Below are 21,658 nucleotides of genomic sequence, written 5' to 3' on the forward strand. Positions count from 1 at the left end.
ATGAGATAAAATTGGCCAACCCTTGAAAATATATACACCCGATTAGAACTGGTATAGTCAAACGTTTTGTTTAGATTGTATCTCTGTAATATTAGCTAGCAGTTTGAAGCTTGGTAATTTAAAATGTATGAATGGTACACGGTTTAACGTTTTTGCACAATAAACGGATGGTTTACAGAATTTGGTTTAAATTGGTAATGATGGAGGATGAAAAAGAAATATGAATCCCGCACAGTCGTTACAAGCCACAAAACAAAAACTTATGACAACCTGATACAAGTACGAAAAAGAAAAAGAATCTGAGGAGCAGCTCCACCAACAAGCTATGTTTAAACACTACGAAATTGCTCATTTGCCGTTAAGAATAATATTTTCGCATAGCTGTAAAAGCAACATCAGTACCGGTAGCCACAGTAATTCAAAAAATATCAACAAGAACTTTCCCCAAACCCGTTCATTTTTGTTTCAGTTTGCGAAAGACGTGCTAATGCTCAAGGCACTTATTTTGGTCCTATTTTACTTCTGTTGATAATTGTTCTGCAAATAGTTTGCTATCTAATATATTGTAGATCCAGTTGAAAACCGAACTGAGCTTTCGCGACAATCACATTTTCTCCCATTTCCAAATGTCGCAACTGCATCGCGAGTGGTGCGCATTATGGCGCACGGCTATGGCATAGATGCGCACCACTCGCGATGCAGTTGCGACATCCGGAAATGGGAGAAAATGCGATTGTCGCGAGAGCTCAGTTCGGTTTTCAACTGGATCTATAATAGATCAGCGAAGAATATACGTATCTATTGAAACGAAAAATATAGATGAATTGAAAGGAAGAAGAAATAGTGTAAGCTAAAAATGTGAAATGTGAAATAGTTTCTGCTAGAACTCACATAAAAAATTATGTATTTTTTTAAATTTATATTTAAATAACTATTTTACCCTACTCTCCTAATGGAAAATCCTGATTTTTAATTTCTACTTAGACAAAAAAGCTTGTTTTCACCAGTTCACCAACAGTTTTCACCAGATCGGAAAACATCAACATAAGTAGGGTCGAAATTTGTGCGAACTTTCTTTTGAATAAACAGTGTTGCAGAAAATTGCGATTTTCTTAGCAATTCTTGAGTTGGCGCTTCTGAATTATATATGAAATTAAAGCTCTTTAGTTCCTTAATTGCCTTGCAGGTTTAGTATTTTATCCTAGATCTGTTGGTGAAAAATATTCCCTTTGGAAAAACTACCTTTTTGCCTTTCTCGTACCGTTGTACCGAAAGGCTATCATTTCACTCCGAAAACGAACTTTTTATAGAAGCCTCTGAGACCCATAGTATTATATACCAATCGACTCAGCTCGACGAGCTGAACACATGTCTGTCTGTCCGTGTGTATGTATGTGTGTTTGTGTGTGTATGTGTGTGCACAAAAGCTATAAAAAACATTAGACAACTTTTCGTATAGTAATCCTTAACCGATTTTCTCGTAACAAGTTTCATTCGACAGGGGACAAAGGCTTGTTGATCACTATTGAATTTTATAACGATCAGTCATTGCGTTTAAAAGTTATGAAGAAAATGGTACATCGGACCCTATAAACCCCATATAAGGTTGGTGCGAGGAAGGCACCATCAAAGCTAGGTGGATTAATCTGGTTTTTTTTTATCGAAAAAGTCAATTTTCTCCTAAAGTAAACAACTTTATAACCATATTGGTATGAAGTACTAATAGAGTAGAAAAAGCGTTCAAAATTTAAACAAAATCGGTCAGTCATTGCCAAAGTTATTGCATTTTTTTGGTTTTAGCGATTTTTGAACAATATTTTTTGAAGGGCCGTTTCACTTCCCCTTAATGAAAAAATCTGAAAATTTGCTAAATGTCTTCTTTTACATATATGAACAAACCCTGAAAATTTCATCCAAATCGGAGGGGTCGCGCTTCTCGCGAACTGGCTCTTAAATATGTGAACGAATTAACTGAAACAATAAAACGAGATAAAGTTGATTAATTATTTTAGAGCGTCTTAGGGGAAATGCTACAAGGTTAAAAGACTAAGTTATTGACGGGTAAAGTCAATCAATAGTAGGTATTTTTTCCCCTTTTACCTCTTCGCGGGAGAGCGTGAGTGCCAAAAATTTATTCAGCATGATGTTGTCTTTTAAATTTTCAAATCTATGAGACAACCTACTGTTCCTGTGACTGACTGACCGACTGACTAAATGTAAATTTTTCGTTTTGCTTTCGTCATGTTGGGTTAATCTGGCTTATGTTCAGAAAACCCGTTTTAAGTTAAACTAAAAAACGGTTATTGAGATATTGAAGTAAGTTACTATATAATGTAGGGCTATGATTAGGAATGATGAACTCAGTTTCTAAAATTCATTTGACTTCATTCAAACTTTTTATTGATTCAAGTGAGTTGGATGTTTACAAGTACCATTCGTGTTGAAATTAAACTACTCACTCAATTTATTTGAACAGTCTAACCCGGGCTCAACCGTTGAGAATGGATGATAATGGAGCCGTTGATACACGTGGCCGTGAATCTTCAAATTAAGTTCTAAACTCTGAATACGTGACTATTTGGAATAGTAAATACCGCCAGTTAATTACATTATCTGTTTATTTACATGTTTTTCTCACCTTCCAAAATAATTACCTTGTTTTCGGGAAAACAAAACTGGTGATTCTGTAGTGATGATGCTGTGAACAAATGTGTCACCCAGAATTGACTGTTTGAGTGTTTGTGTTTGAACGTTTGAAAGATATGATGATCAAACATAAAGCACAACAATGGAATTGAGAAACATTTATTTATGAGAGACAACGGGAAGATAAGCAAATTTAATTAGCTGCACATGTAATTTGTAGTAAATAAATGACCTTTGAGGATATCATACACTGTTTACACAAAACTGTATCTTAGGCTTATAAAACGCACTGAATGCATGACGATAATGAATAACTCACCGCTCCCTGAGGCGTGAAGAACTGTAATGCGGCAATAATAACTAACGAACTGACGTACGATCTATGGACAGAGCATGGAGGTGCGATTTGCTCACATGGATAGATATGCAATTCAACCTTGAAAACTGGCAATCATACATATCAGAATCGGATTGTAGACGAAATTATTTCGACAATGAAAAAAAGTCACTTGATATGAGAGTTGATTGACCTTTGACACTGTTTTACTAAGCTTTAAGACGTTTGTTACTGCATACGTTAAACAATTCGTTTTTAAATGTGTATTTCACAGGTGCCTCCCAACATCCTTCAACAGCGAATTCAATGGAAGATAAATCGAAAAGCTGAAGCAGAGCTAGAGTTGGTAATCATCTTGTTATATTAGATAGGAAATCCGCCGGCTCTAGTACCTACGTGAGAGAAGCGGCGTGCCGTGATTTGTTGAATGAGAGACAAATAGTCTGTTAAGTTGTGAAGCTGCCCCGTACACTTGAGTCTTAATTACGGAATAAGAGATGATGATGACCTGCAACAATCAGCATCGTGGCGGGCGATGGGACCAACTTCAAGCTATAGTTTGTTTGGCCTTGTTGACAGCGACTGCGGTCCACGGTCAATTGGTCAGCTCAGGTGAGATAATCTTAATATCACCATTCAAAGGTTTGTGCCATATATGTTCATGCATATGATTTGTTTCGATATACCTACAATCCGATTAGATCAATCATGAATAGCGGCGCAAGCTAGAGAACTACAAAGAACCGGCAAACCAATATGAATTAGGTTAGTTTATAGTATAATGAGTTGACGTCAAATCGATGTTTTGGCCAAATGTATAGCTAATTAGGATGTTTTGTTTGAATTTTTCAAAGCTAATGAATAATTTAATGTTTATATTTTTCATTTTATGTGGAAAGAAGATACGACATCGTTGTTATCGTTTAGTTTTCTGTTCTCCAGATTGCTTTCCGAGCGGATTACAAACACGAGGACAGCGTGTTCGATTATTGGCCCTGTTCTCGTATATTTTCTTTTTAATCACAACCTGCAATAATACACAGACAAGCAGTGGCACGCAACTTAAAACTTAGCATAATGTGCCGTCCAGACTACGAGCTATATCACCTGATATAGAGTAGCTTGACATTAAAGTACACAAATTTTCACTGTAAATAATGCATATGACGTCTCATGTCAAGATTATCTATATCAAGTAGCTATATCACCAGTCTGAACGTAGTCTAAGGGGCAAGCTAGAGTAAACGCGACGAGCGATGCGACGCGACGCACGTAAAAAAATAACAATCATTATCAACAGGCTGTCAAATTGCAACAGCTTGTCAAAGGGCAAAACAGCTCATAGTAGTGAGCGGATCTGATCAGCTCATTGAAAAGAATCAGCTCCTTGGATCAGCTCTTCAGTGCTTTAATGCTACATATATTAAAACAGAATTGTTAATATTATTATTTTAATTTTAATTATTGTTCAAAACTTTTAATTTAAAAATTTGTGTCATTCATTTATTTATTCATTTATTCACCAGTCATCTATTTACCTCACTTTGAAATTTTTAAAATGTTAAGCTATAGTGAGGTAATAATTTCTATTGAAAAACCGACAATTTTAAACTAATAACATTTATTACGCTTTTTCTGACCGTCTAGTTTTGAAGTCTAGGAGTTCATTTAGAATCATCACATTTATTTCTATACAAAAACTAACTCAACATTATTTTCTATTCATAATTCTAAGTTACATTTTGTTGATAACGTTTCTCAAATCGTTAGTTTGAATAATTCAGTCCCTAGTCTCTGATATGTATATGAACCATATCACGTGTCATAAGTTTTCTCTTCATACTGGGTGCAGTAAATCAATGCCTTGTTTGCGCGCGCTTCTAACCAAGCGTAGTTGAGATCAAGATTTTGTACAGGTATCAAGATTTTTGTACAGGTTATCCGACTTCGTCAGTAGATGGGAATAACCAGCGCGGGGGAAAACATACATTTTTAGTGCAAAACGTAAACAAACGAGCATAAATTCCATACAAAAATCCAAGATGGCTGAGTTGGGGATATTGACAAGTTGGATAACCTGTATACATAAAAAAATCTTGGTTGAGATTTTCAAGCGAGCCCTTTCATCTATATTGAATCCCGAAATGCGAGAGAACTAAAAACAAGAGAGTAAAACAATACAGAGCACGGTGCTACAAACAAACAGAGTGCACAATGTACATATACAGTATATATAGTTTTTGTATACCGTGAAAAGCATCATATGATTGAATCTAAAGAGAACATAGTAAACCTGATTATTTGTATATTGCTACATATGTGATATCATTTTATAATTGGCTCCATCCATATACTCCGACCAAATCCTGTTATTCAGGTAACCAACTCCATCGGAAAGAAAAGCTTTGTTACCTAGATAATATTCCCATTTATTTGCTTTTGAATTGTTTTTAATTTAAATTAAAATATTGGTGCAATCTTGATGAAATTATAACATGTTAAGAAAAAGTACCGAATTTGTACACTTTTTGACTACTTACTAAAACTGCAATATCTCAGCCCCAGATCAACATTTCTTGGATCTTTTATTATGCAAATACTCCTTATAAATAGCTCTTTGTAGTATGTAAGTTGTTCTGAACAAGAAAATACTATTTTTTGTGTGAGGATGAAATAACTTCGAAAATTAGTTAGAAAAATGTGTTTTTTTCGATATTTAAAAAGTTCTGGAGACTGTAAAACCGCATAATACCAAAAACTAATTTATGGAGAATATGGGCAAAGATCCACAGAAAAATAAAAAAATTATAAAACGAATTTGCGAAAGGACCCAATATTTGATTTTTTACCTAAAAAAAGCTCATTTTTCAAAAATCGATCTGGCGCGACCTCTAAACGATTTTTTAGAAATTTGGTTTGTTCTACAAAAAATATCCAGCCAGGTATATCTTTCATTTCACGGTTGAGCACCATGACTTTTTGAACATCGATTTTTTTTTTTTTTGGACACCCTAGCGCACATGTAGCAGTATGCTGGCGGGAAAACCCGTCGCAAGCAAAAGATCCGCTCCGTGCAAGACACAGCTTCCAGTTCGGTTCGTTTGAACCACACTGAACCGAATCGAGATCCGTGTCTCATGGATCTGAGCTGGTAGCGCAGCTCTCGCTTCCATGTCACATCAATTTTAAGCTGGACGACGACATGAGCGGAACTGAGAGTTGTGCGGATCTTAGGATCTTTTGCTTGGTACGGTTCGTTCGCTACCGCACTACTAGGTATATTTTGTGTGTCCGTTCGTAGCGCCGAGCCGAGTATGTGGGTATGGGTTAAGAAATAGACGGCAAGCTAGATTATTTTTGCTTGTGTGTTTCTTATTCCTTTCTGCAGCAGAAATGATTTCTGTTGCTTGACTTGATGGTGCTTGAGGTGCAAATAATAAACGATCAGCACGTGCGCGGTACTGGACTGGAATGCTCATACAAGCTCGCTTGTGTTGTGTGCCGCGAGCGTGGTATTTTTGTTTGTGCTGTACAAAATACAACAGCGCGCGTACTCGAGTGCGTACGCTCGAGGGAGTTTCTCTAGGCGCGTGTTTGACAATGATTTCATCAACTTAAAGTGAGCTGCTGAGCTGGGCTTCTTTAAAAAAGATCTATGGCTGATCAGCTCGCTGTAAGGAAGCGAATCTTTCAAACAGCTCCTGAGCGGAGCGCCCATCTCTAAATTGCACTGTCGCGTCGCGTCGCATCGCACGTCGCGTTTACTCTGGCTTGCCCCTAAGACAGTGGACAGTGAAATTTTCACAACACCCAGTGTGGTGAATTTTGCTCTGTACGAACACGCACACATACACTTTACAGCATGCCAGAGCGCATAAGTGTCTGTCTTCGCTATCCACACAATCACGATGTCCAGTGTCCACTGTCCAGTGTCCACGATGTCCATATTGTGCAAATTAATGTTTTGTACGATATTGATATAAGAGGTATTTGACAAATTACGTAACGCTCTAGGGGAGGAAGGGGTTAGGTCGCGCGTTACGATCCATACAAAAAAACTAAACCTTCCATACAAAAAGTGTTACGAGGGGGAGGGTGGGGGTCCAAAATCATCAAATTTAGCGTTACGTAATTTCAGAAAGAACCCTAACAGAGGGAGCTAGCGTTCGTTGTCAAGAACGAAGGCAAACGGTGTGCGTGTGTCTGGCTGTAAATCTTGGTATTAATTTAATTTAAAAAGACACATTGCCATTTGTCATCTTTTATCGTTTACCTATCTTTATTAATTTTTATTATTATAATTTTTTCACTTTAATTTTTTTTCTATTTCATGTAGGGGAAGTGTACCGGTTTTGGCCACCTTAGTGCCTAATTTGGCCAACCCTGAAAAATGAATATTTTTCAAAAAATATCGATCAATTTCAACAGCAAAGAAAGGGATATATCTCCTGTTAGGGCTATTAAAAGTGTAAAAAATGCTTTACTTTTGTAGTTATGCGAGAAACTGGCCAAATTAAGAACATGGCCAAAACTGATACAGCTAGCTATACATTTTTTCTATCATATTTTTATTTTATTTCTCTTTGTTAGTTGTTTATTCATCTTCTTTCCGTCATATTCATTTTTTCTTCTTTCATATTTATTCTTTCTTCTTACTTTCTTCAATTTTCTTCCTTTTCTTTTTTTATTCTATTTGTTTCTTTTTTCTCCATTCCTTTTTCTTTGTCTATTTTTTTTCTTCTTCTTTATTCCGTATTCTTTTTTCTTCATCCTTCTTCATTCTTTCTTCAAAAACGTATTCTCTTCATTGAAACAAGTTGATGAACATGACTTCAAAAATCTTCAAGAACAAACATGTGGAGTAAAATAGGCCTGAATCGTTTTGGACCCGATTTAGTTTCATAAAGCCTATTTTTCGTCATTGTCATGGTCTTATCTTATACAATATTTGTATTAGAATTTAGTAATTTCGCATATGCTCACTTAATACACAGATTCTTAGGTTCTCATACAGAATTGTTGGAAAATCTAACTTCCACTAGTGGGGGGTGTAGAAACCTACAAATGTTAACCATATAGTGGTACTGCCCCTGGAATTCATCTCATGACTCCGATATTCATCTCAACAAAAACAAAGCAATGGAAAGCAATTTGATTTGTTTCTCATTTTTGTGGTTTTTGTTCAGCAGCGAGTGAGCACGCATGTTGATAAAACGAAGCGACAAAATTAGTGCTGTATTTTTTTGTTTTGCGATGAGATGAATATATGTTCAGTGAGATGGAGATCGAGACAGTTCCCCTACCTCCCAGCCTCTGCTGCGATGTCCTCCTGGGTTCCAGTCTAATGCTTGTTTACAGATTTTGTTTCCGCCCCTACGTAGAGTGTGGCCGACCAGGCCCCACTTCCGATCCCGAATTTCTGTTACTATCGGGCTCTGGTGACAACGACGATGGAGCTCGTTGTTTGAGATCCAGTTGTGAGACCACCAGGCCCGAATTATATACCGCAGACATCTGTTAATGAACACCTGCAGCCGTTGAGTGTTCTCCACTGATACACACCATGTTTCACTAGCGTATAACAGCACAGATTTCACGTTAGAGTTGAAAATTCGTATTTTGGTGCGTTCACTTATCTGCCTGTTTTTCCAGATATTTCTTAAACTCGCAAAGGCAGCCCTTGCTTTCTTGATCCGTGCGCCTATGTCGATCTTGGTACCGCCGTCTGACGCCATTTGGCTACCAAGATATTGGAAGCTTTCAACATTCTCCACTGGTTGCCCGGCTACTGTGAAACTGAAAGGAGTCACCGTGTTTACATCCAACGATTTGGTTTTGTTGAGGTTGACCTGCCGAAGAGAAGCGCTCGGCAAGGTCGTTGAGCTTACTCTGCATATATAGACTTTCACTTCCCTTACGAGAATTCCCAAAGCAACGAACTTTTATTACCCTGAAAATATTTTTTATAATTCACCTTATTCTGGAACTCACAATTATTTACCAGTTATTTCAGTCATGCATCCCCATTCACATCCGTCTAGTTGTACGAGGAAGTGATGATGCAGACCTATATTTCACTAACTCAATCGAGTCATTTTATGTTAATCTAAGGCAATTTTCGAAACGGATAATCTACATTAACGTGCGCGGTGTGCCTTTCCCGGCTACTAAATAATTTATTCCGAGAAGCTCCATATCTCGGAGGGACAGGTGAACAAGTGATTTGTTAAGCTTCAACCGGAACGGTCATCGCAATGTGAGACTCTACATATAATTGATTCCCAGGTGATAGGAATTTTGTTCGATAATGGTCTTACGAATGAGCACACATTGTACAGGTTGAGTTGTGGGGGCGGTCGATCCGATTCTGTTGCGATGCCAGAAAAAAGCGGCTCCCTCTCGAGGCGAGGGTGGAGCAATGTCGGTTAAATTATTTTCTTTTTGCTACTGGCTGTGCCGCTGTACACCAGCTGGGATTGGAAGCAAAGCAATCACATTTGCATCTAATATGTGTGTGAATACGAGATCATCTGGAATGTTGACAGGTTACTAGCTGAGCGATAGTACCAAGATCATTAAATCCATTCAACTCATTGCTTCTATCTACCATCAGAACGTTTATTGAATCTTTACGTACTTTTTGACTTGCGTGAATTTTGCCATTGACTTTTCCATCAGCATAAGTTTTGCTAGGGATAAGGACAAACTATGATCAGTTCTTATCATTAGCGAATAATATAAATAAATATGATATTTCAGTTTTTTTTGTTTCATTTTTGCCTGTTTTAGCACTTATCTCAAACAAATTCATATAATGTTTTGTTATCAAGATCATCGTTTGTCGTTAATGAGCTATTCTTGTTGGCTCGGGTTGAATTCGTATCCGCATGAGGGTGACGCCAGAGTAGACGCGACCACGCGATGCGACGCGACACGACAGTGCTAATTGACAGTCGTATCGCCTGTCGCGTTTATTCTGGCGGGTACCTAACTGGGGAACCACGTGCCACTAAGGAGTAATTATGGTCTATACCTGGCCATAAACCAAATATTTGAAAAAGAACAAGGCTAAGCAAATATTGTTCCATTTCATCATATATAGTTTGGAGAATAACCATATGGCTTTTTCAGGGCGAAACAAGTATGTCTACTAGGGTGGCTCAAAAAACACTTTTTCAATTTTTTTGATGGGCCGCTCTCTTATTCGGTTCTATTTGATGTCCTGATGCTCTGGACAAAATTTTAGCCAAATCGGTCAACGTTTGGGCGGTGCTAAACTCGTTGGAAGTTTATATGGAAAAATGTATGCAGAAACATCCAAAAACAGTGATTTGCAGTTGGACGGCACAATTTACGATCAAGAACAATGATACTCATTCAGTTCTTGTAGAATTAAATACAGAATGTTATGCTGAAAACCGCGAGAGGATTAGAGTTTATTAGGCAAAGATATTAGCATTTTACTGGAGTGTTGTAGGGGTGAATTTATTTCTTTTCAAAGGTAAAAGAAACGAAATTTGCTCAAACCCCACTTCAGAGAAATGCTAATAACTTAGCCGGGCAAAATCTAATCTTCTCGCGGTTTTCTGCATGAAATTCTGTATTAAATTCTTCAAGATCTGAATGAGTATAATAGTTCTTCATCGTAAGTTGTGCCGTCCAACTGCAATTCACTGTTTTTGGATGTTTCTGCATATAAACTTCCAACGAGTTTAGCACCGCCCAAACGTTGACCGATTTGGCTGAAATTTTGTCCAGAGCATCAGGGCATCAAATAGAACTGAAAAGAGGCCGGCCCACCAAAAAAAATGAAAAAAGTTTTTCCCATACTAATTTGAGCCACCCTAGTCTACATTGCAGCATAATCGATGGAAGTCTGTTGTTTTTGAACAAAAATTAATTGCCTTTTTCCCCATTCCAATATGCTCATACAATTAGTTCTTTGCAGTGTACTATTCTAATGGACTTTATCAACCTCGACTTTCAAGTTTGAGGTGTGTTGGATCAAATCATGAAAAAATACGAAAGTTTATTTGAGTTGTATTTGCACTCTAAGCATATTTTAAACGCTAATAATTTTTCTCATGTTTTGAAATTGAGTTTTTGTTGTGAATAAAATAGAAGCAATATATTAAATCACAACAGAATGAAAGATAGTTGTTTCACGCTTCTGTTGCTGCAAAGAGCTTATCCGAACTCGTCCGAACCCCAGAGTTATATTTGGGGCGATGCCCACGTAGCGTTTTTTCAACGTTGCGTGCGCACGGCGTTAAAAGGACGCATGTGTGCATCGGGAAAAAGCGGTAACGCAGCGTCGCCGCACCGATGCCCACGTAGCATTTTTTCAACGCCACGTGCACGCAGCGTTGAAAAAACGCTACGTGGGCATCGGCCCTTAGTTTGAAGAGAAAGTAAGATTCCCGGTGCCGGTCTTGGCAATTTTCGGATTGGAAATTGTCTCGACTTCCCTGGGCATAAAAGTATCATCGTGCTAGCCTTATGATATACGAATGCTAAAATGGTAACCTGGCTTAGAAACCTCGCAGTTAATAACTGTGGAAGTGCTTAGCGAACACTAAGCTGCGAGGCGGCTCTGTCCAGGTGTTGGGATGTAATGCCAATAAGAAGAAGAAGAAGACATTGGAATCACCACGAAATCCATAATTTCATTATGTATTATGACGGATGATGATATACTAATGCTAAAATATGTTATCCAACCAGTTATACTCAAAACTGTTGATGTTTGGTGTTTTTTGGATATATCAATGATCAGAATCAATTTGTAACATTAGTTGAACTTCATACAAGTGTAAATACCATCAATGAAAGCACTAAATAATTCTGCACAGGAATTTACCTCGTTTACTCCTATGTGCGGTGAATGGATTTTCCTTCTCCAGAAATTTTGTCCGTTATGAACCTCAGGTTTATATGCCTCGCGCTTTGTATGATGCTTCAATTGATATCCCTTAATAGGTTTTATTTTTCATTAATAACTTAACTGAATCAAAAGCTACAACCTTTGCTTCTCGTGCAAAAAATTTCCACAAAAATCATTAAATTTTCGGCAGTCTACCAGAATTCGCTGCATCATCGAATGGAAATCGATCAATGCAGTCACGCCTCTTTGGTACTAGACGCGAGATGTACAACATTTTCTTAGACCATTAATAAAGATAAATAAAAGTTGACGTACTTTATGGACGTACTTCTATTGATTTTTATATATAGTACGTCACGTTTTTTATCTCTATTTATGGTCTATAGACCATAAATTATGCGACCGCTCAAACATCATTTTGCATTAATAGTCTATGTTGTGAGTTTTGTAGCTTATTTCTGCTCCTCAAAAAACTCTTGCGCTTGCTCATTTTCTACTCGGCGAGGATTTTTTGGCAAGCCTACTTGTAGATACCGCGTTTACGATTCAAAATAATGTGAAGTCATCGGTAAATGATACCTAGTTTAAAGCATTTGAGTAGTAAGTTAATGTCGTTCAGGTAAACTATACAAATTGAAGGACCAAGATGGCTGCTGTGGGGAACTACAGAAGTCACAGGGAAAAACGAAGAAAGACAGTCGCCAATTCTATCGCCATTTTACGGTTTCCCAAATAAGAACCGAGCTAACAGAGAACGAAACCAGAAAATCCAAGTCGTTCAAATTAGACGACAGCGATTTGGTGGTTGATTTTGTCAAAAGTCCTTTCTGAAGAGCTTAATAATAATCGAATAGTTAAGAGTAGATAATCAAGTTAGTATTTATAGATTGCTTTGGAACGAAACCAGGTTGATCCTCAGGAATGTAGTTCAGGCAATTGTGGGATAGGAACTTCAGAACAACTAATTCGAAAAATTTAAACATGGCACATAGCGCTGCAATGTCACGATAGTTGTTAACCTCTTGCTTATTAACTATCTTAAAGGAAAAAATTATGATTTTTTTTCAATATTCCGGAAAAATTCCTGAACATCACCATTCATTAAATAAAATTAAAGGTAACAACAAACTTGTAGAACATTTTTTGAGAATAGTTGAAGGAATACCATCTGGACCTGAAATGGTAGATGATTTTAGCGACGAGCAGCATTCATCGACGTATTCTGCAGTGCCGTGACTAAAGGATGTTGACCACCTAGAAGATGGAGGGGTACTCTGGCAACAGCTTGCTGTACTAGTTGTTCAGTAACCGACTGATCAGAAAATACACTGGAGAATTGCTTTAGGAAAAGACCATATATACCCTCCGTAAATCATTGTTCTATTAGTCCATTCGTAATGACTGTTGGAAGACCAGATTATTTTCGCTGTATATTCACATAGTTCCAAAATCCGTTTGGGTTGCGACGAAGTTTTTACTGGATTTTTCGTTGATATGATTTGAAAATTTTATTGTTCACACGCTTGTATCGTTGACTGAGTCCCTCCAAGACACGTGGATTCTTTTTCGCCAATTTCACATCAATTTGTTCATTTTGAAACATGTGCTGTGCATATGCACATTACACAGTCAAGATATTAACAAAACAAAAATATTTTCGTACGGCCGAGTTGCCGAACAATATGCAATTAATTTGAGACATTATGCTCAAAATGTGTAAGGTACCTCGGGGCAAGTGAAAATACGGGGTAAGTGGGTACTATGACTGCAGATGAATCGATGAACGTTTTTAATGGCAACAATATTCTAGGCAGATGAAGCAGAACTATAAACGAATTCACCCGACACAAAAATATTTGGAATCAAAACCATTTGAGGCACCATACTAATACTATTGCTTGATCATGACTTTAAACTACCGGGAAAATCTATTACTTTTATTTAAATACAATGGATTTCCAACTAAATAGTCGTTTCTAAATTTATCATTGATGTGAAAAGACATCGAAAACGACTTAAAATTTTAAATTAAGGCAAAATCTGCCATTTTCATTTGCCCTTGAATTTTAACATACATGGGACATGTTTGAACAACATTTTTGATAAAGCTAATTCAATTGTTTTTAGATGGCTGTCTAGTGAAAAATAACTTCGTCATTCATATATCATATGGATCTGAATCAGATGCAGTTTGATCCCCTTTTTTAAAAAGTAATGTACAGTTATTTATCAAATGTGTGTGTATTTTACATTCTGAAAATTATCTCCCGCATGAAGAAGAGCAATGGCTATAGCACCAGTGGCCTATAACTATGCGATATTCTTCTGTTTACAGTGCAAATAATCTATTTATTCTACAATAGGTCAACAGAATTTGTCTTGCGTTTTGTTATTTTCTAACTTCGCATCAGATTTTCAGATAAATAAAGTAAATAACACATAAATTGGCTATTTTGTTCTGTTACAAATTAAAAATACCGCGCATCGCTGAATAAAAACGTTTCTTCCGAAGTATTGATTTATTAAAAAAATTATGTTCTAAAAAGAGAAATATTTATTCATACGAAAAGTGAATGAAGATTTGCTTATCCTTGCCACCTAAAACATTTGGTACAGAAGTAAGCTAATGAAGAACAAGACAACAGCAGTATAAACAGTTAATCGGCTGTTGTCTTGTTTTCATATCTGCTAACATTATAATCACTTTCTTGTTGCAAAAATAAAATCCGACATGCAACCGATGATCTGAAAATAGTAATACTCAGAAATAATGTTATCAGTATATCTACATTCCTCAAATTAGTTCGACAGTAGAAAACAGAATAGGCCTCACTTGCCCCGTATGAAGGGGTGAGTGGGTCCTGAAGGTAAATTTATTTCTTGCACTACCAATAATTTTTGTAATTGAATAAATGGCCTCCAACACCTCTACATTTCAACAATGGAAGCATATAATGGTGTAACAGTGGTTAATGTTATGAAACATTAACCAATGTTATGAAGAGTTAACAATTTTGCTGAACTAGCGTTTTTTAGGTCCCACTTGCCCCGGGGTACCTTATGTCGCAAAATAGCTCAATGTTTTTAATTCCATCTTGCAAATCTCGCTTTATAAGTATCAAAGCAGTATTACGAGTTCTCTGATGTACTCCGCCTCACATTTTTAATACGGACCAGTTGCTGAAATCGTCATCTATAATAACTGTGTTGAATTTAATTTCACATTTAGTAATAATGTAATACTTCTGATCTGCTTTCGACAATTAATTTTGTTAAAGATACGAGACCATTGTCAATATCACTTTTGCTATCCAGAGCAATATTAGTCATCGAAATATACAAATCCCAACTAGCTTTATCATAATTAAAAGTTTAGCTGATTGAGTTATGAATGGCTTCTTGTGATGTTTTAAACGTAACCGGAAGGTGATCAGAGTCAAGATCAGCAAGAGTTGCCAATTGGCCACATAGCTGACTTGAATCAATTGAATCCAAGTCAAACTTGTACTCAAGTGGTGGAATTGATCGGGATAGTACTAACTCGTCTTATGACAAGTGAAGACATTCCGCTAAACAACTAAAAATATTTTTCTTGTCACCAAGTCGATTGTTGCAGGGTTTCGAGTGGATGAAATACTTGGAATATTGAGGACCTAGTATAATATACCGCAGATCAGTCTTCAAATAAAATGTTACCCGAGAGGTGAACCAGCCAAGGGCTGAAAGCTTCTTTAACAAGGAAGAAAAAAATAAAATGTTACCGTTGAAATCGCTTTGAGCTTTATTCCTTAGTGTGAAGGCCAAGCAGTATGATCATTAAAATTCATCTTCTGTTTGATGATTTTACCGATGATGCTATGGGAGCAAACAATTGGATTTAGCATCTCATGTGTGGGAATACAAAATCATCCACAATGTTTACCAGACAACAGTAGGGGTAACTGGACAAACGTGATCCCCGGGGACACATGATCCCCCCTGTTTTCTCGCAAACTATTCACATTTTTATACAACTGATCTAATACAAAAGATCTGTTAGACACATGATTGAATTAGAGTAAAATTTAATATTAGTTACTTTATGTATATGGGTTTTAGAATGGTTTTATTATTTTAATGTTCTCAATCCTTATTTTTTTTCAAATGAAAAAAGTTTAACAACTTTGAATATATTCAACCAAAACGTGTCAAATTTTTACTGGACATAGTTGTATTACTGCAGAATTGAATAAGGTCATCAAATTAATCATTGCTCATATCACATTGAATAAAAAAAAAAGTTAAATTCTCAACATGGGCACACATGATCCCCCCCAGATCAGACACTTGATCCTGATATTGTATATAGGCGTTATTATTGTATTACTTGAAACTAGTTGATCTGTTGTAGCTCTTTTCTGGTTTGAAAGTTTAAATAAATACATTTACTCTTCAATTTAGTCATTAAAGCAACAACGCGCGTAATTTGAATTTGCTAATAGCCGTTTTTTACCAGAACAAAGCGTAGTTGAACTAACTTATATTTGATTAGTTTTATTAAATGCGAGCAAAATGATGTCAACATAATTTTCAATTAAACAAAACGGTATAAATGAATCTTTGAAAATACTAAAGAAATGATACTACTAAAGAAATCTTCTTCTTCTCCATATTGGCATTACACACAGTTATTAACTGCGAGGTTTCTAAGCCAAGTTACTATTTTTGCATTCGTATATCATGAGGCTAACACGATGATACTTTTATGCCTAGGGAAGTCTAGACAATTTCCAAACTGAAAATTGTCTAGACCGGCGCCGGGAATCGAACTCAACCACCCTGGTCTTGCTTTGTAGCCGCGCGTCTTACCGCACGGCTAAGGAGCGCCCCCACTAAAGAAATCGCTGGGCGTAATATCAGTATACTGTTCGACCATTTATTCAATTTTACTTTCCTTTGTAACTAGTGAATGTTTACTTACAATCACTATTTTCATTGTATTTCATCGTCAGTCTTCGTCATTGTCATTGTCTTTCTAAAGATTTTTTATTAATAGGCTCATCCCAATTTATTTATAATTTATCAATGGCCAGTCAATTTTCAATTTAAAGACAAGATTATTAGGTTTAAAAATAACAAAGATATATTCAAGAACAAAGATATCGATCAATCAGTTTTGTTACCATAATTGTATCAGATACAAAGAGAGATCCTCTTGGAAACATTATGGATGTCGTAATATGACCGCTGTATTTAAATGGAGCAGAATGTGGAAGAATGCTTGCGGATAAATAATGATCAGCATGCAAACTTTGTCGATAAAGCAGTCATTTTATCTCTCACTGTTATTCTTTTTGAGAACAAAAATATTTGTCTTGATTAATATCGAAATATTTTACTTTCGCACGATTATTTTTACGTTTGACTATAAATAATTGCTAGGATTTAAAATTAAATTAAATTGGCCTTTCATTAGACTTGAAAGAACCTAATATGTTCAGCTCATTAAAGGATCAATTCCCCCCTACATGGGAATCTCCCGCAAGTTTTGAAAATGCTTAATTTTCTATCTTTTGGCAAAATCGATATTTTGATAACTTTTCATTTATTCATTTATTCATAATTCTATCGTCAACAGGTACACATTTCAACCCTACAGACATGAGTTAAACAAACACTGATGCTAACATGTTAAAAATCTTAATAGTAGTTTGTGCAACAAGTTGCAAAAAGATGATTTTTTCAGCACGAGTTGTACGTTGTTGGATAAATACTACGAGTGCTGAAAAAATCGAGTTTTGCAACGAGTTGCACACGCTATTTTTTGCAATGACAAAAAATGGACTTAAATTTGATAAATCTGTACCAAAATTGTAGTCTAATTTACTCCACATGATCATTCTTGCCAATAAATTATGTTGCTGCGGAGAACAATCAGATTCCATGTTACCGTGCCACATTGCATAGTTCGATAAGCCGTGAAGCGATAGATATACTTGACTTTGGACATTTTTGATGTCATGTCCACCAAACTATTTAGTTTATTACGGGGCGCATAGAATACACTATTTGAGCACTTACCGAAGCTAATTCAGCAAAATGTAGTCATGTAACTACTGTTCTGATGTTGGTTTTTCATTATAGCACCCAAATGAGTGCTATAATGAATATTATGCAAACCATTTGAGTTGCATAATGTTCATTAAAGCACCCATTTCGTTGGCATGGAAAAGTAGGCCGTTTTATCACTCAAAGACGAACTCTAAACCAGATATTATGATCAGGAATTGCACAATAGTAGTTTGTGCAACTAGTTGCAAAAAGATGATTTTTTCAGCACGAGTTGTACGTTTATCCAACGAGGCTTGCCGAGTTGGATAAATACTACGAGTGCTGAAAAAATCGAGTTTTGCAACGAGTTGCACACGCTATTTTTTGCAATGACGAAAAATGAGCTTTGTTATGATAAATCTGTACCAAAATAGTAAAGACCGATTTCCTCCACATGATAATTCTTGCCAATAAATAATGTTGCTGCAAAGAACAATCAAATTCTATGTTATCATGCCGCATAGCATTGCTCTACAAGCCTTGAAGCGATAGATGAACTCGTCTTTGGAAAATTCTGATGTTATGTCCATCAAACTATTTCATTTATTACGCGACGCAGAGAATACACTATCTGAACACTATACCAAGCTAATTCAGCAAAATGTAGTCATGTAACTACTGTTCCGATGTTGGATTTTCATTATAGCACCCAAATGAGTGCTATAATGGATATTATGCAACCCATTTGAGTTGCATAATGTTCATTAAAGCACCCATTTTGTTGGTATGGAAAAGTAGGCCGTTTTATCACTCAAAGACGAACTGTAAACCAGGTATTATGATCAGGAATTGCAAAAAATATGTTTTCTTATAGTCGTCCTAAAATCAAATGCACAAAAACAATTATTAAATAGACGACACATACTAATTAGTGGCGCGTTATATCCATAGTTGGTCCTGGTTACTGGAACATGTAGAAATGTGTTGGTGCGAAGATTACGGCTTCTGATGCGGATGTTCAGCATTCTAAGTATGTCAACTTTCATGGAAAAGCTAAATAAATTGTTTGTCAAGTCCATCTAAAATCATATAAATTTATGCAGGTCACATCAAGAAATATCCGAAACAAAAAGTGGGGATTATGTGTGTCCAGTTTCCCCTATCCCTATGTATATATCGTAAAATCTGATAGATGGATGTTTGTAATAGAAAGTCAGAAAAGGGCTTTGAAATCCTTCAAAAATCAACCGCAAAACCGTGTGATTATCAAATCATATATACTAATATTGAACGGCATTATCTTGACAATGAAATCCACCAGTTTTTATTTGAAGAACGATATAAATAAATCAGTATGTGCATAAAATTATCGTGTTAGTACAACTTCCAGATACAGATCAGGAACTAACGGACGCATTGTAGGTTGAATGCTCCCCCTATAGCATATCAATTAAAGATGTTGCATATACGGTGAATGGCTAATTATTTGACGGCATGCGCACGTCTATTTCAGGTGTATAACCACATCTGTACTAGCCTATTGTTCTTCGTAAGCATACCCTAAATGAAACATTGCCAGCTCGCGGTGTAATATTATGGAATTCGATTAAACTTTTTGTTACAATTTATCAAGAGGATTATCAGCAACGAAGTTCGGGAGAATCAAAAATTTAAAGCTCTCAACATCAGTGCTATCAAGGTAAACACACTTAACCGCTGAACTACGGAAGGCCCCGCTCTAATAAATCGATCGCGAAAACCCTATAATCGAAGACATTGTTTATGCATCACAAACCGGCTTCGACTTATTAATTGAACCAGGTAGCGTAAAACAATTTACACTTTCAGTTAATTGTTTTGGAAAACCGTCCAATATCCCATTCATCGCTTGGGGGTTTCTATTTGTAAGTGCTGGTGACTAATAACGAATAATCCAATGTGATGTTTCTTTTTGTAGGAATGATAAAACCCGAAGAAAAAATCCCATCCCAGGCTATGTTCTGAGCCAGTTTTTTTGGTGATACGACGACGTAAACTTGGATCAAATGGGACTCATTAGATCGGGGAATCCCTTTGCAGTCTGGAGAAACTTGTTCCTCTTACGCATTTTAAGATAAATCCACCCAGGGTATTCACCGCAGGGAACCGCACTTCGGTCAGACGTATGAAATTGGATCTGCGGAAAAGTAGGGGAAACCCTACAGGTTACCACAATAGTAAAAAGACGACCGTTCCGCTCAGTAGCCTAGATCGAAGAAAATATCATGAAATGAGATTAGAACATCGGCAAAAAACGAGTCGATTTATGTATGTTTTGAAATAAGCATAAATTCAAGAATATTAAGGCATAAGGCATTAGGTTCAGGAATATTATGGTACAGGCTGAATAAGCATTGATTTGAATAGTAATCGATTAAATTGAATGTATCGATAGAAACAAGAAATAATACAAGAATGGAAAAATGGATTCGATTGAGAAACCAATATTTGATAGTGATTAATTAATAACTGTGGATATGCTAATCGAACACTAAGTTGAAAAGCCGGGCCTCATTGCGCATCTCCTTTCAATAGCTCTTTCGTATGAGAGTTTGCATGGTTTGCTCGTTTCGAGTCGAGATGCGCAATGCCACCCCAGGTCATATTCCAGTTCGATTATAGAGCCATTGAAAAGAAGATGAAGTGCATTTACCAAAACAGAGAATCAAATTCAATATGTAATTCATTTTTTGTATTCTTTGGACATGTTTACGCCAATCATGTGAATTTAATAACTACTTATCACTTTCGTGTGATGTTTTTATAGCATAATTTTTCGATTAATTTCAATGCAAGCCATTCAAGAGAGATCGCGTCGAATTAACAGAATATATTATTTTTATATTGGAATCAAATTTCAGATTCCTGCTGTTAGTGCATAAACATCACGAGATGAATTTGCGTAAAACTCAATGACTGCCAAGCGTACACTGCTAACTGTATATGGGTGTCATTCCCACTGATAAAATATTCACGTGCAAAGAGATGCACTTTTGCTGATTTCGCACGCGATAAACATCGCGCTGTTGCTCTCCACCTCACATGTTGCCACAAAGAGGGTGCTAATACTGCGTAGAGGGCTTAGAACTAGTTATCAATAAAGACCGTTCATTTTTCACATAGTTCTACATTATGCAATTTCGATCATCTCCTCACTGGTGAAGAATTTTGCGTATATGTAAGTTAGATATTTTTATGCACTTAGGTACTGGTAATCTGCCTTGAAATCGCCTCAAGGTTAGCAGCTGCTCACACGATGAGTTGCGTATGTGCACAGTTAAGATTGCATTGTACTCAAATGCAATTCTCACGCGGCGTTTAGTACAAATCATTCATAAATTTAGAAATAGAACAATGATTGTGAACCGTAGGTAGGCACTGTTGTAATTCACACATTTGGGTTGTGTATTTTGAACTTTGTAAGCAACAAAATGCCCTCCTTAGCCGTGCGGTAAGACGCGCGGCTACATAGCAAGACCATGCTGAGGGTGGCTGGGTTCGATTCCCGGTGCCAGTCTAGGCAATTTTCGGATAGGAAATTGTCTCGACTTCCTTGGGCATAAGAGTATCATCGTGTTAGCCTCATGATGTACGAATGCAAAAATGGTAAACTGGCTTAGAAACCTCGCAGTTAATAACTGTGGAAGTGCTTAATGAACACTAAGCTGCGAGGCGGCTCTGTCCCAGTGTGGGGATGTAATGCCAATAAGAAGAAGAAGAAG

At 36.6% G+C, this 21,658-nt stretch overlaps 1 protein-coding gene across 1 annotated transcript in view; it reads left to right on the forward strand.

Moving 5' to 3' along the window:
* The window catches only part of LOC134219752 (uncharacterized), a 67,812-nt gene that overhangs the window by 12,295 nt on the left and 33,859 nt on the right, over positions 1-21,658 (forward strand). The window contains exon 3 of the mRNA XM_062698618.1: positions 3,258-3,595. Within this exon, the coding sequence (XP_062554602.1) occupies positions 3,481-3,595 (115 nt within the window). The 5' untranslated portion in view covers positions 3,258-3,480. The remainder of the gene's footprint in view (positions 1-3,257; positions 3,596-21,658) is intronic.

Source organism: Armigeres subalbatus, chromosome 3 (assembly GCF_024139115.2).
Source record: "Armigeres subalbatus isolate Guangzhou_Male chromosome 3, GZ_Asu_2, whole genome shotgun sequence".
NCBI lineage: Eukaryota > Metazoa > Arthropoda > Insecta > Diptera > Culicidae > Armigeres > Armigeres subalbatus.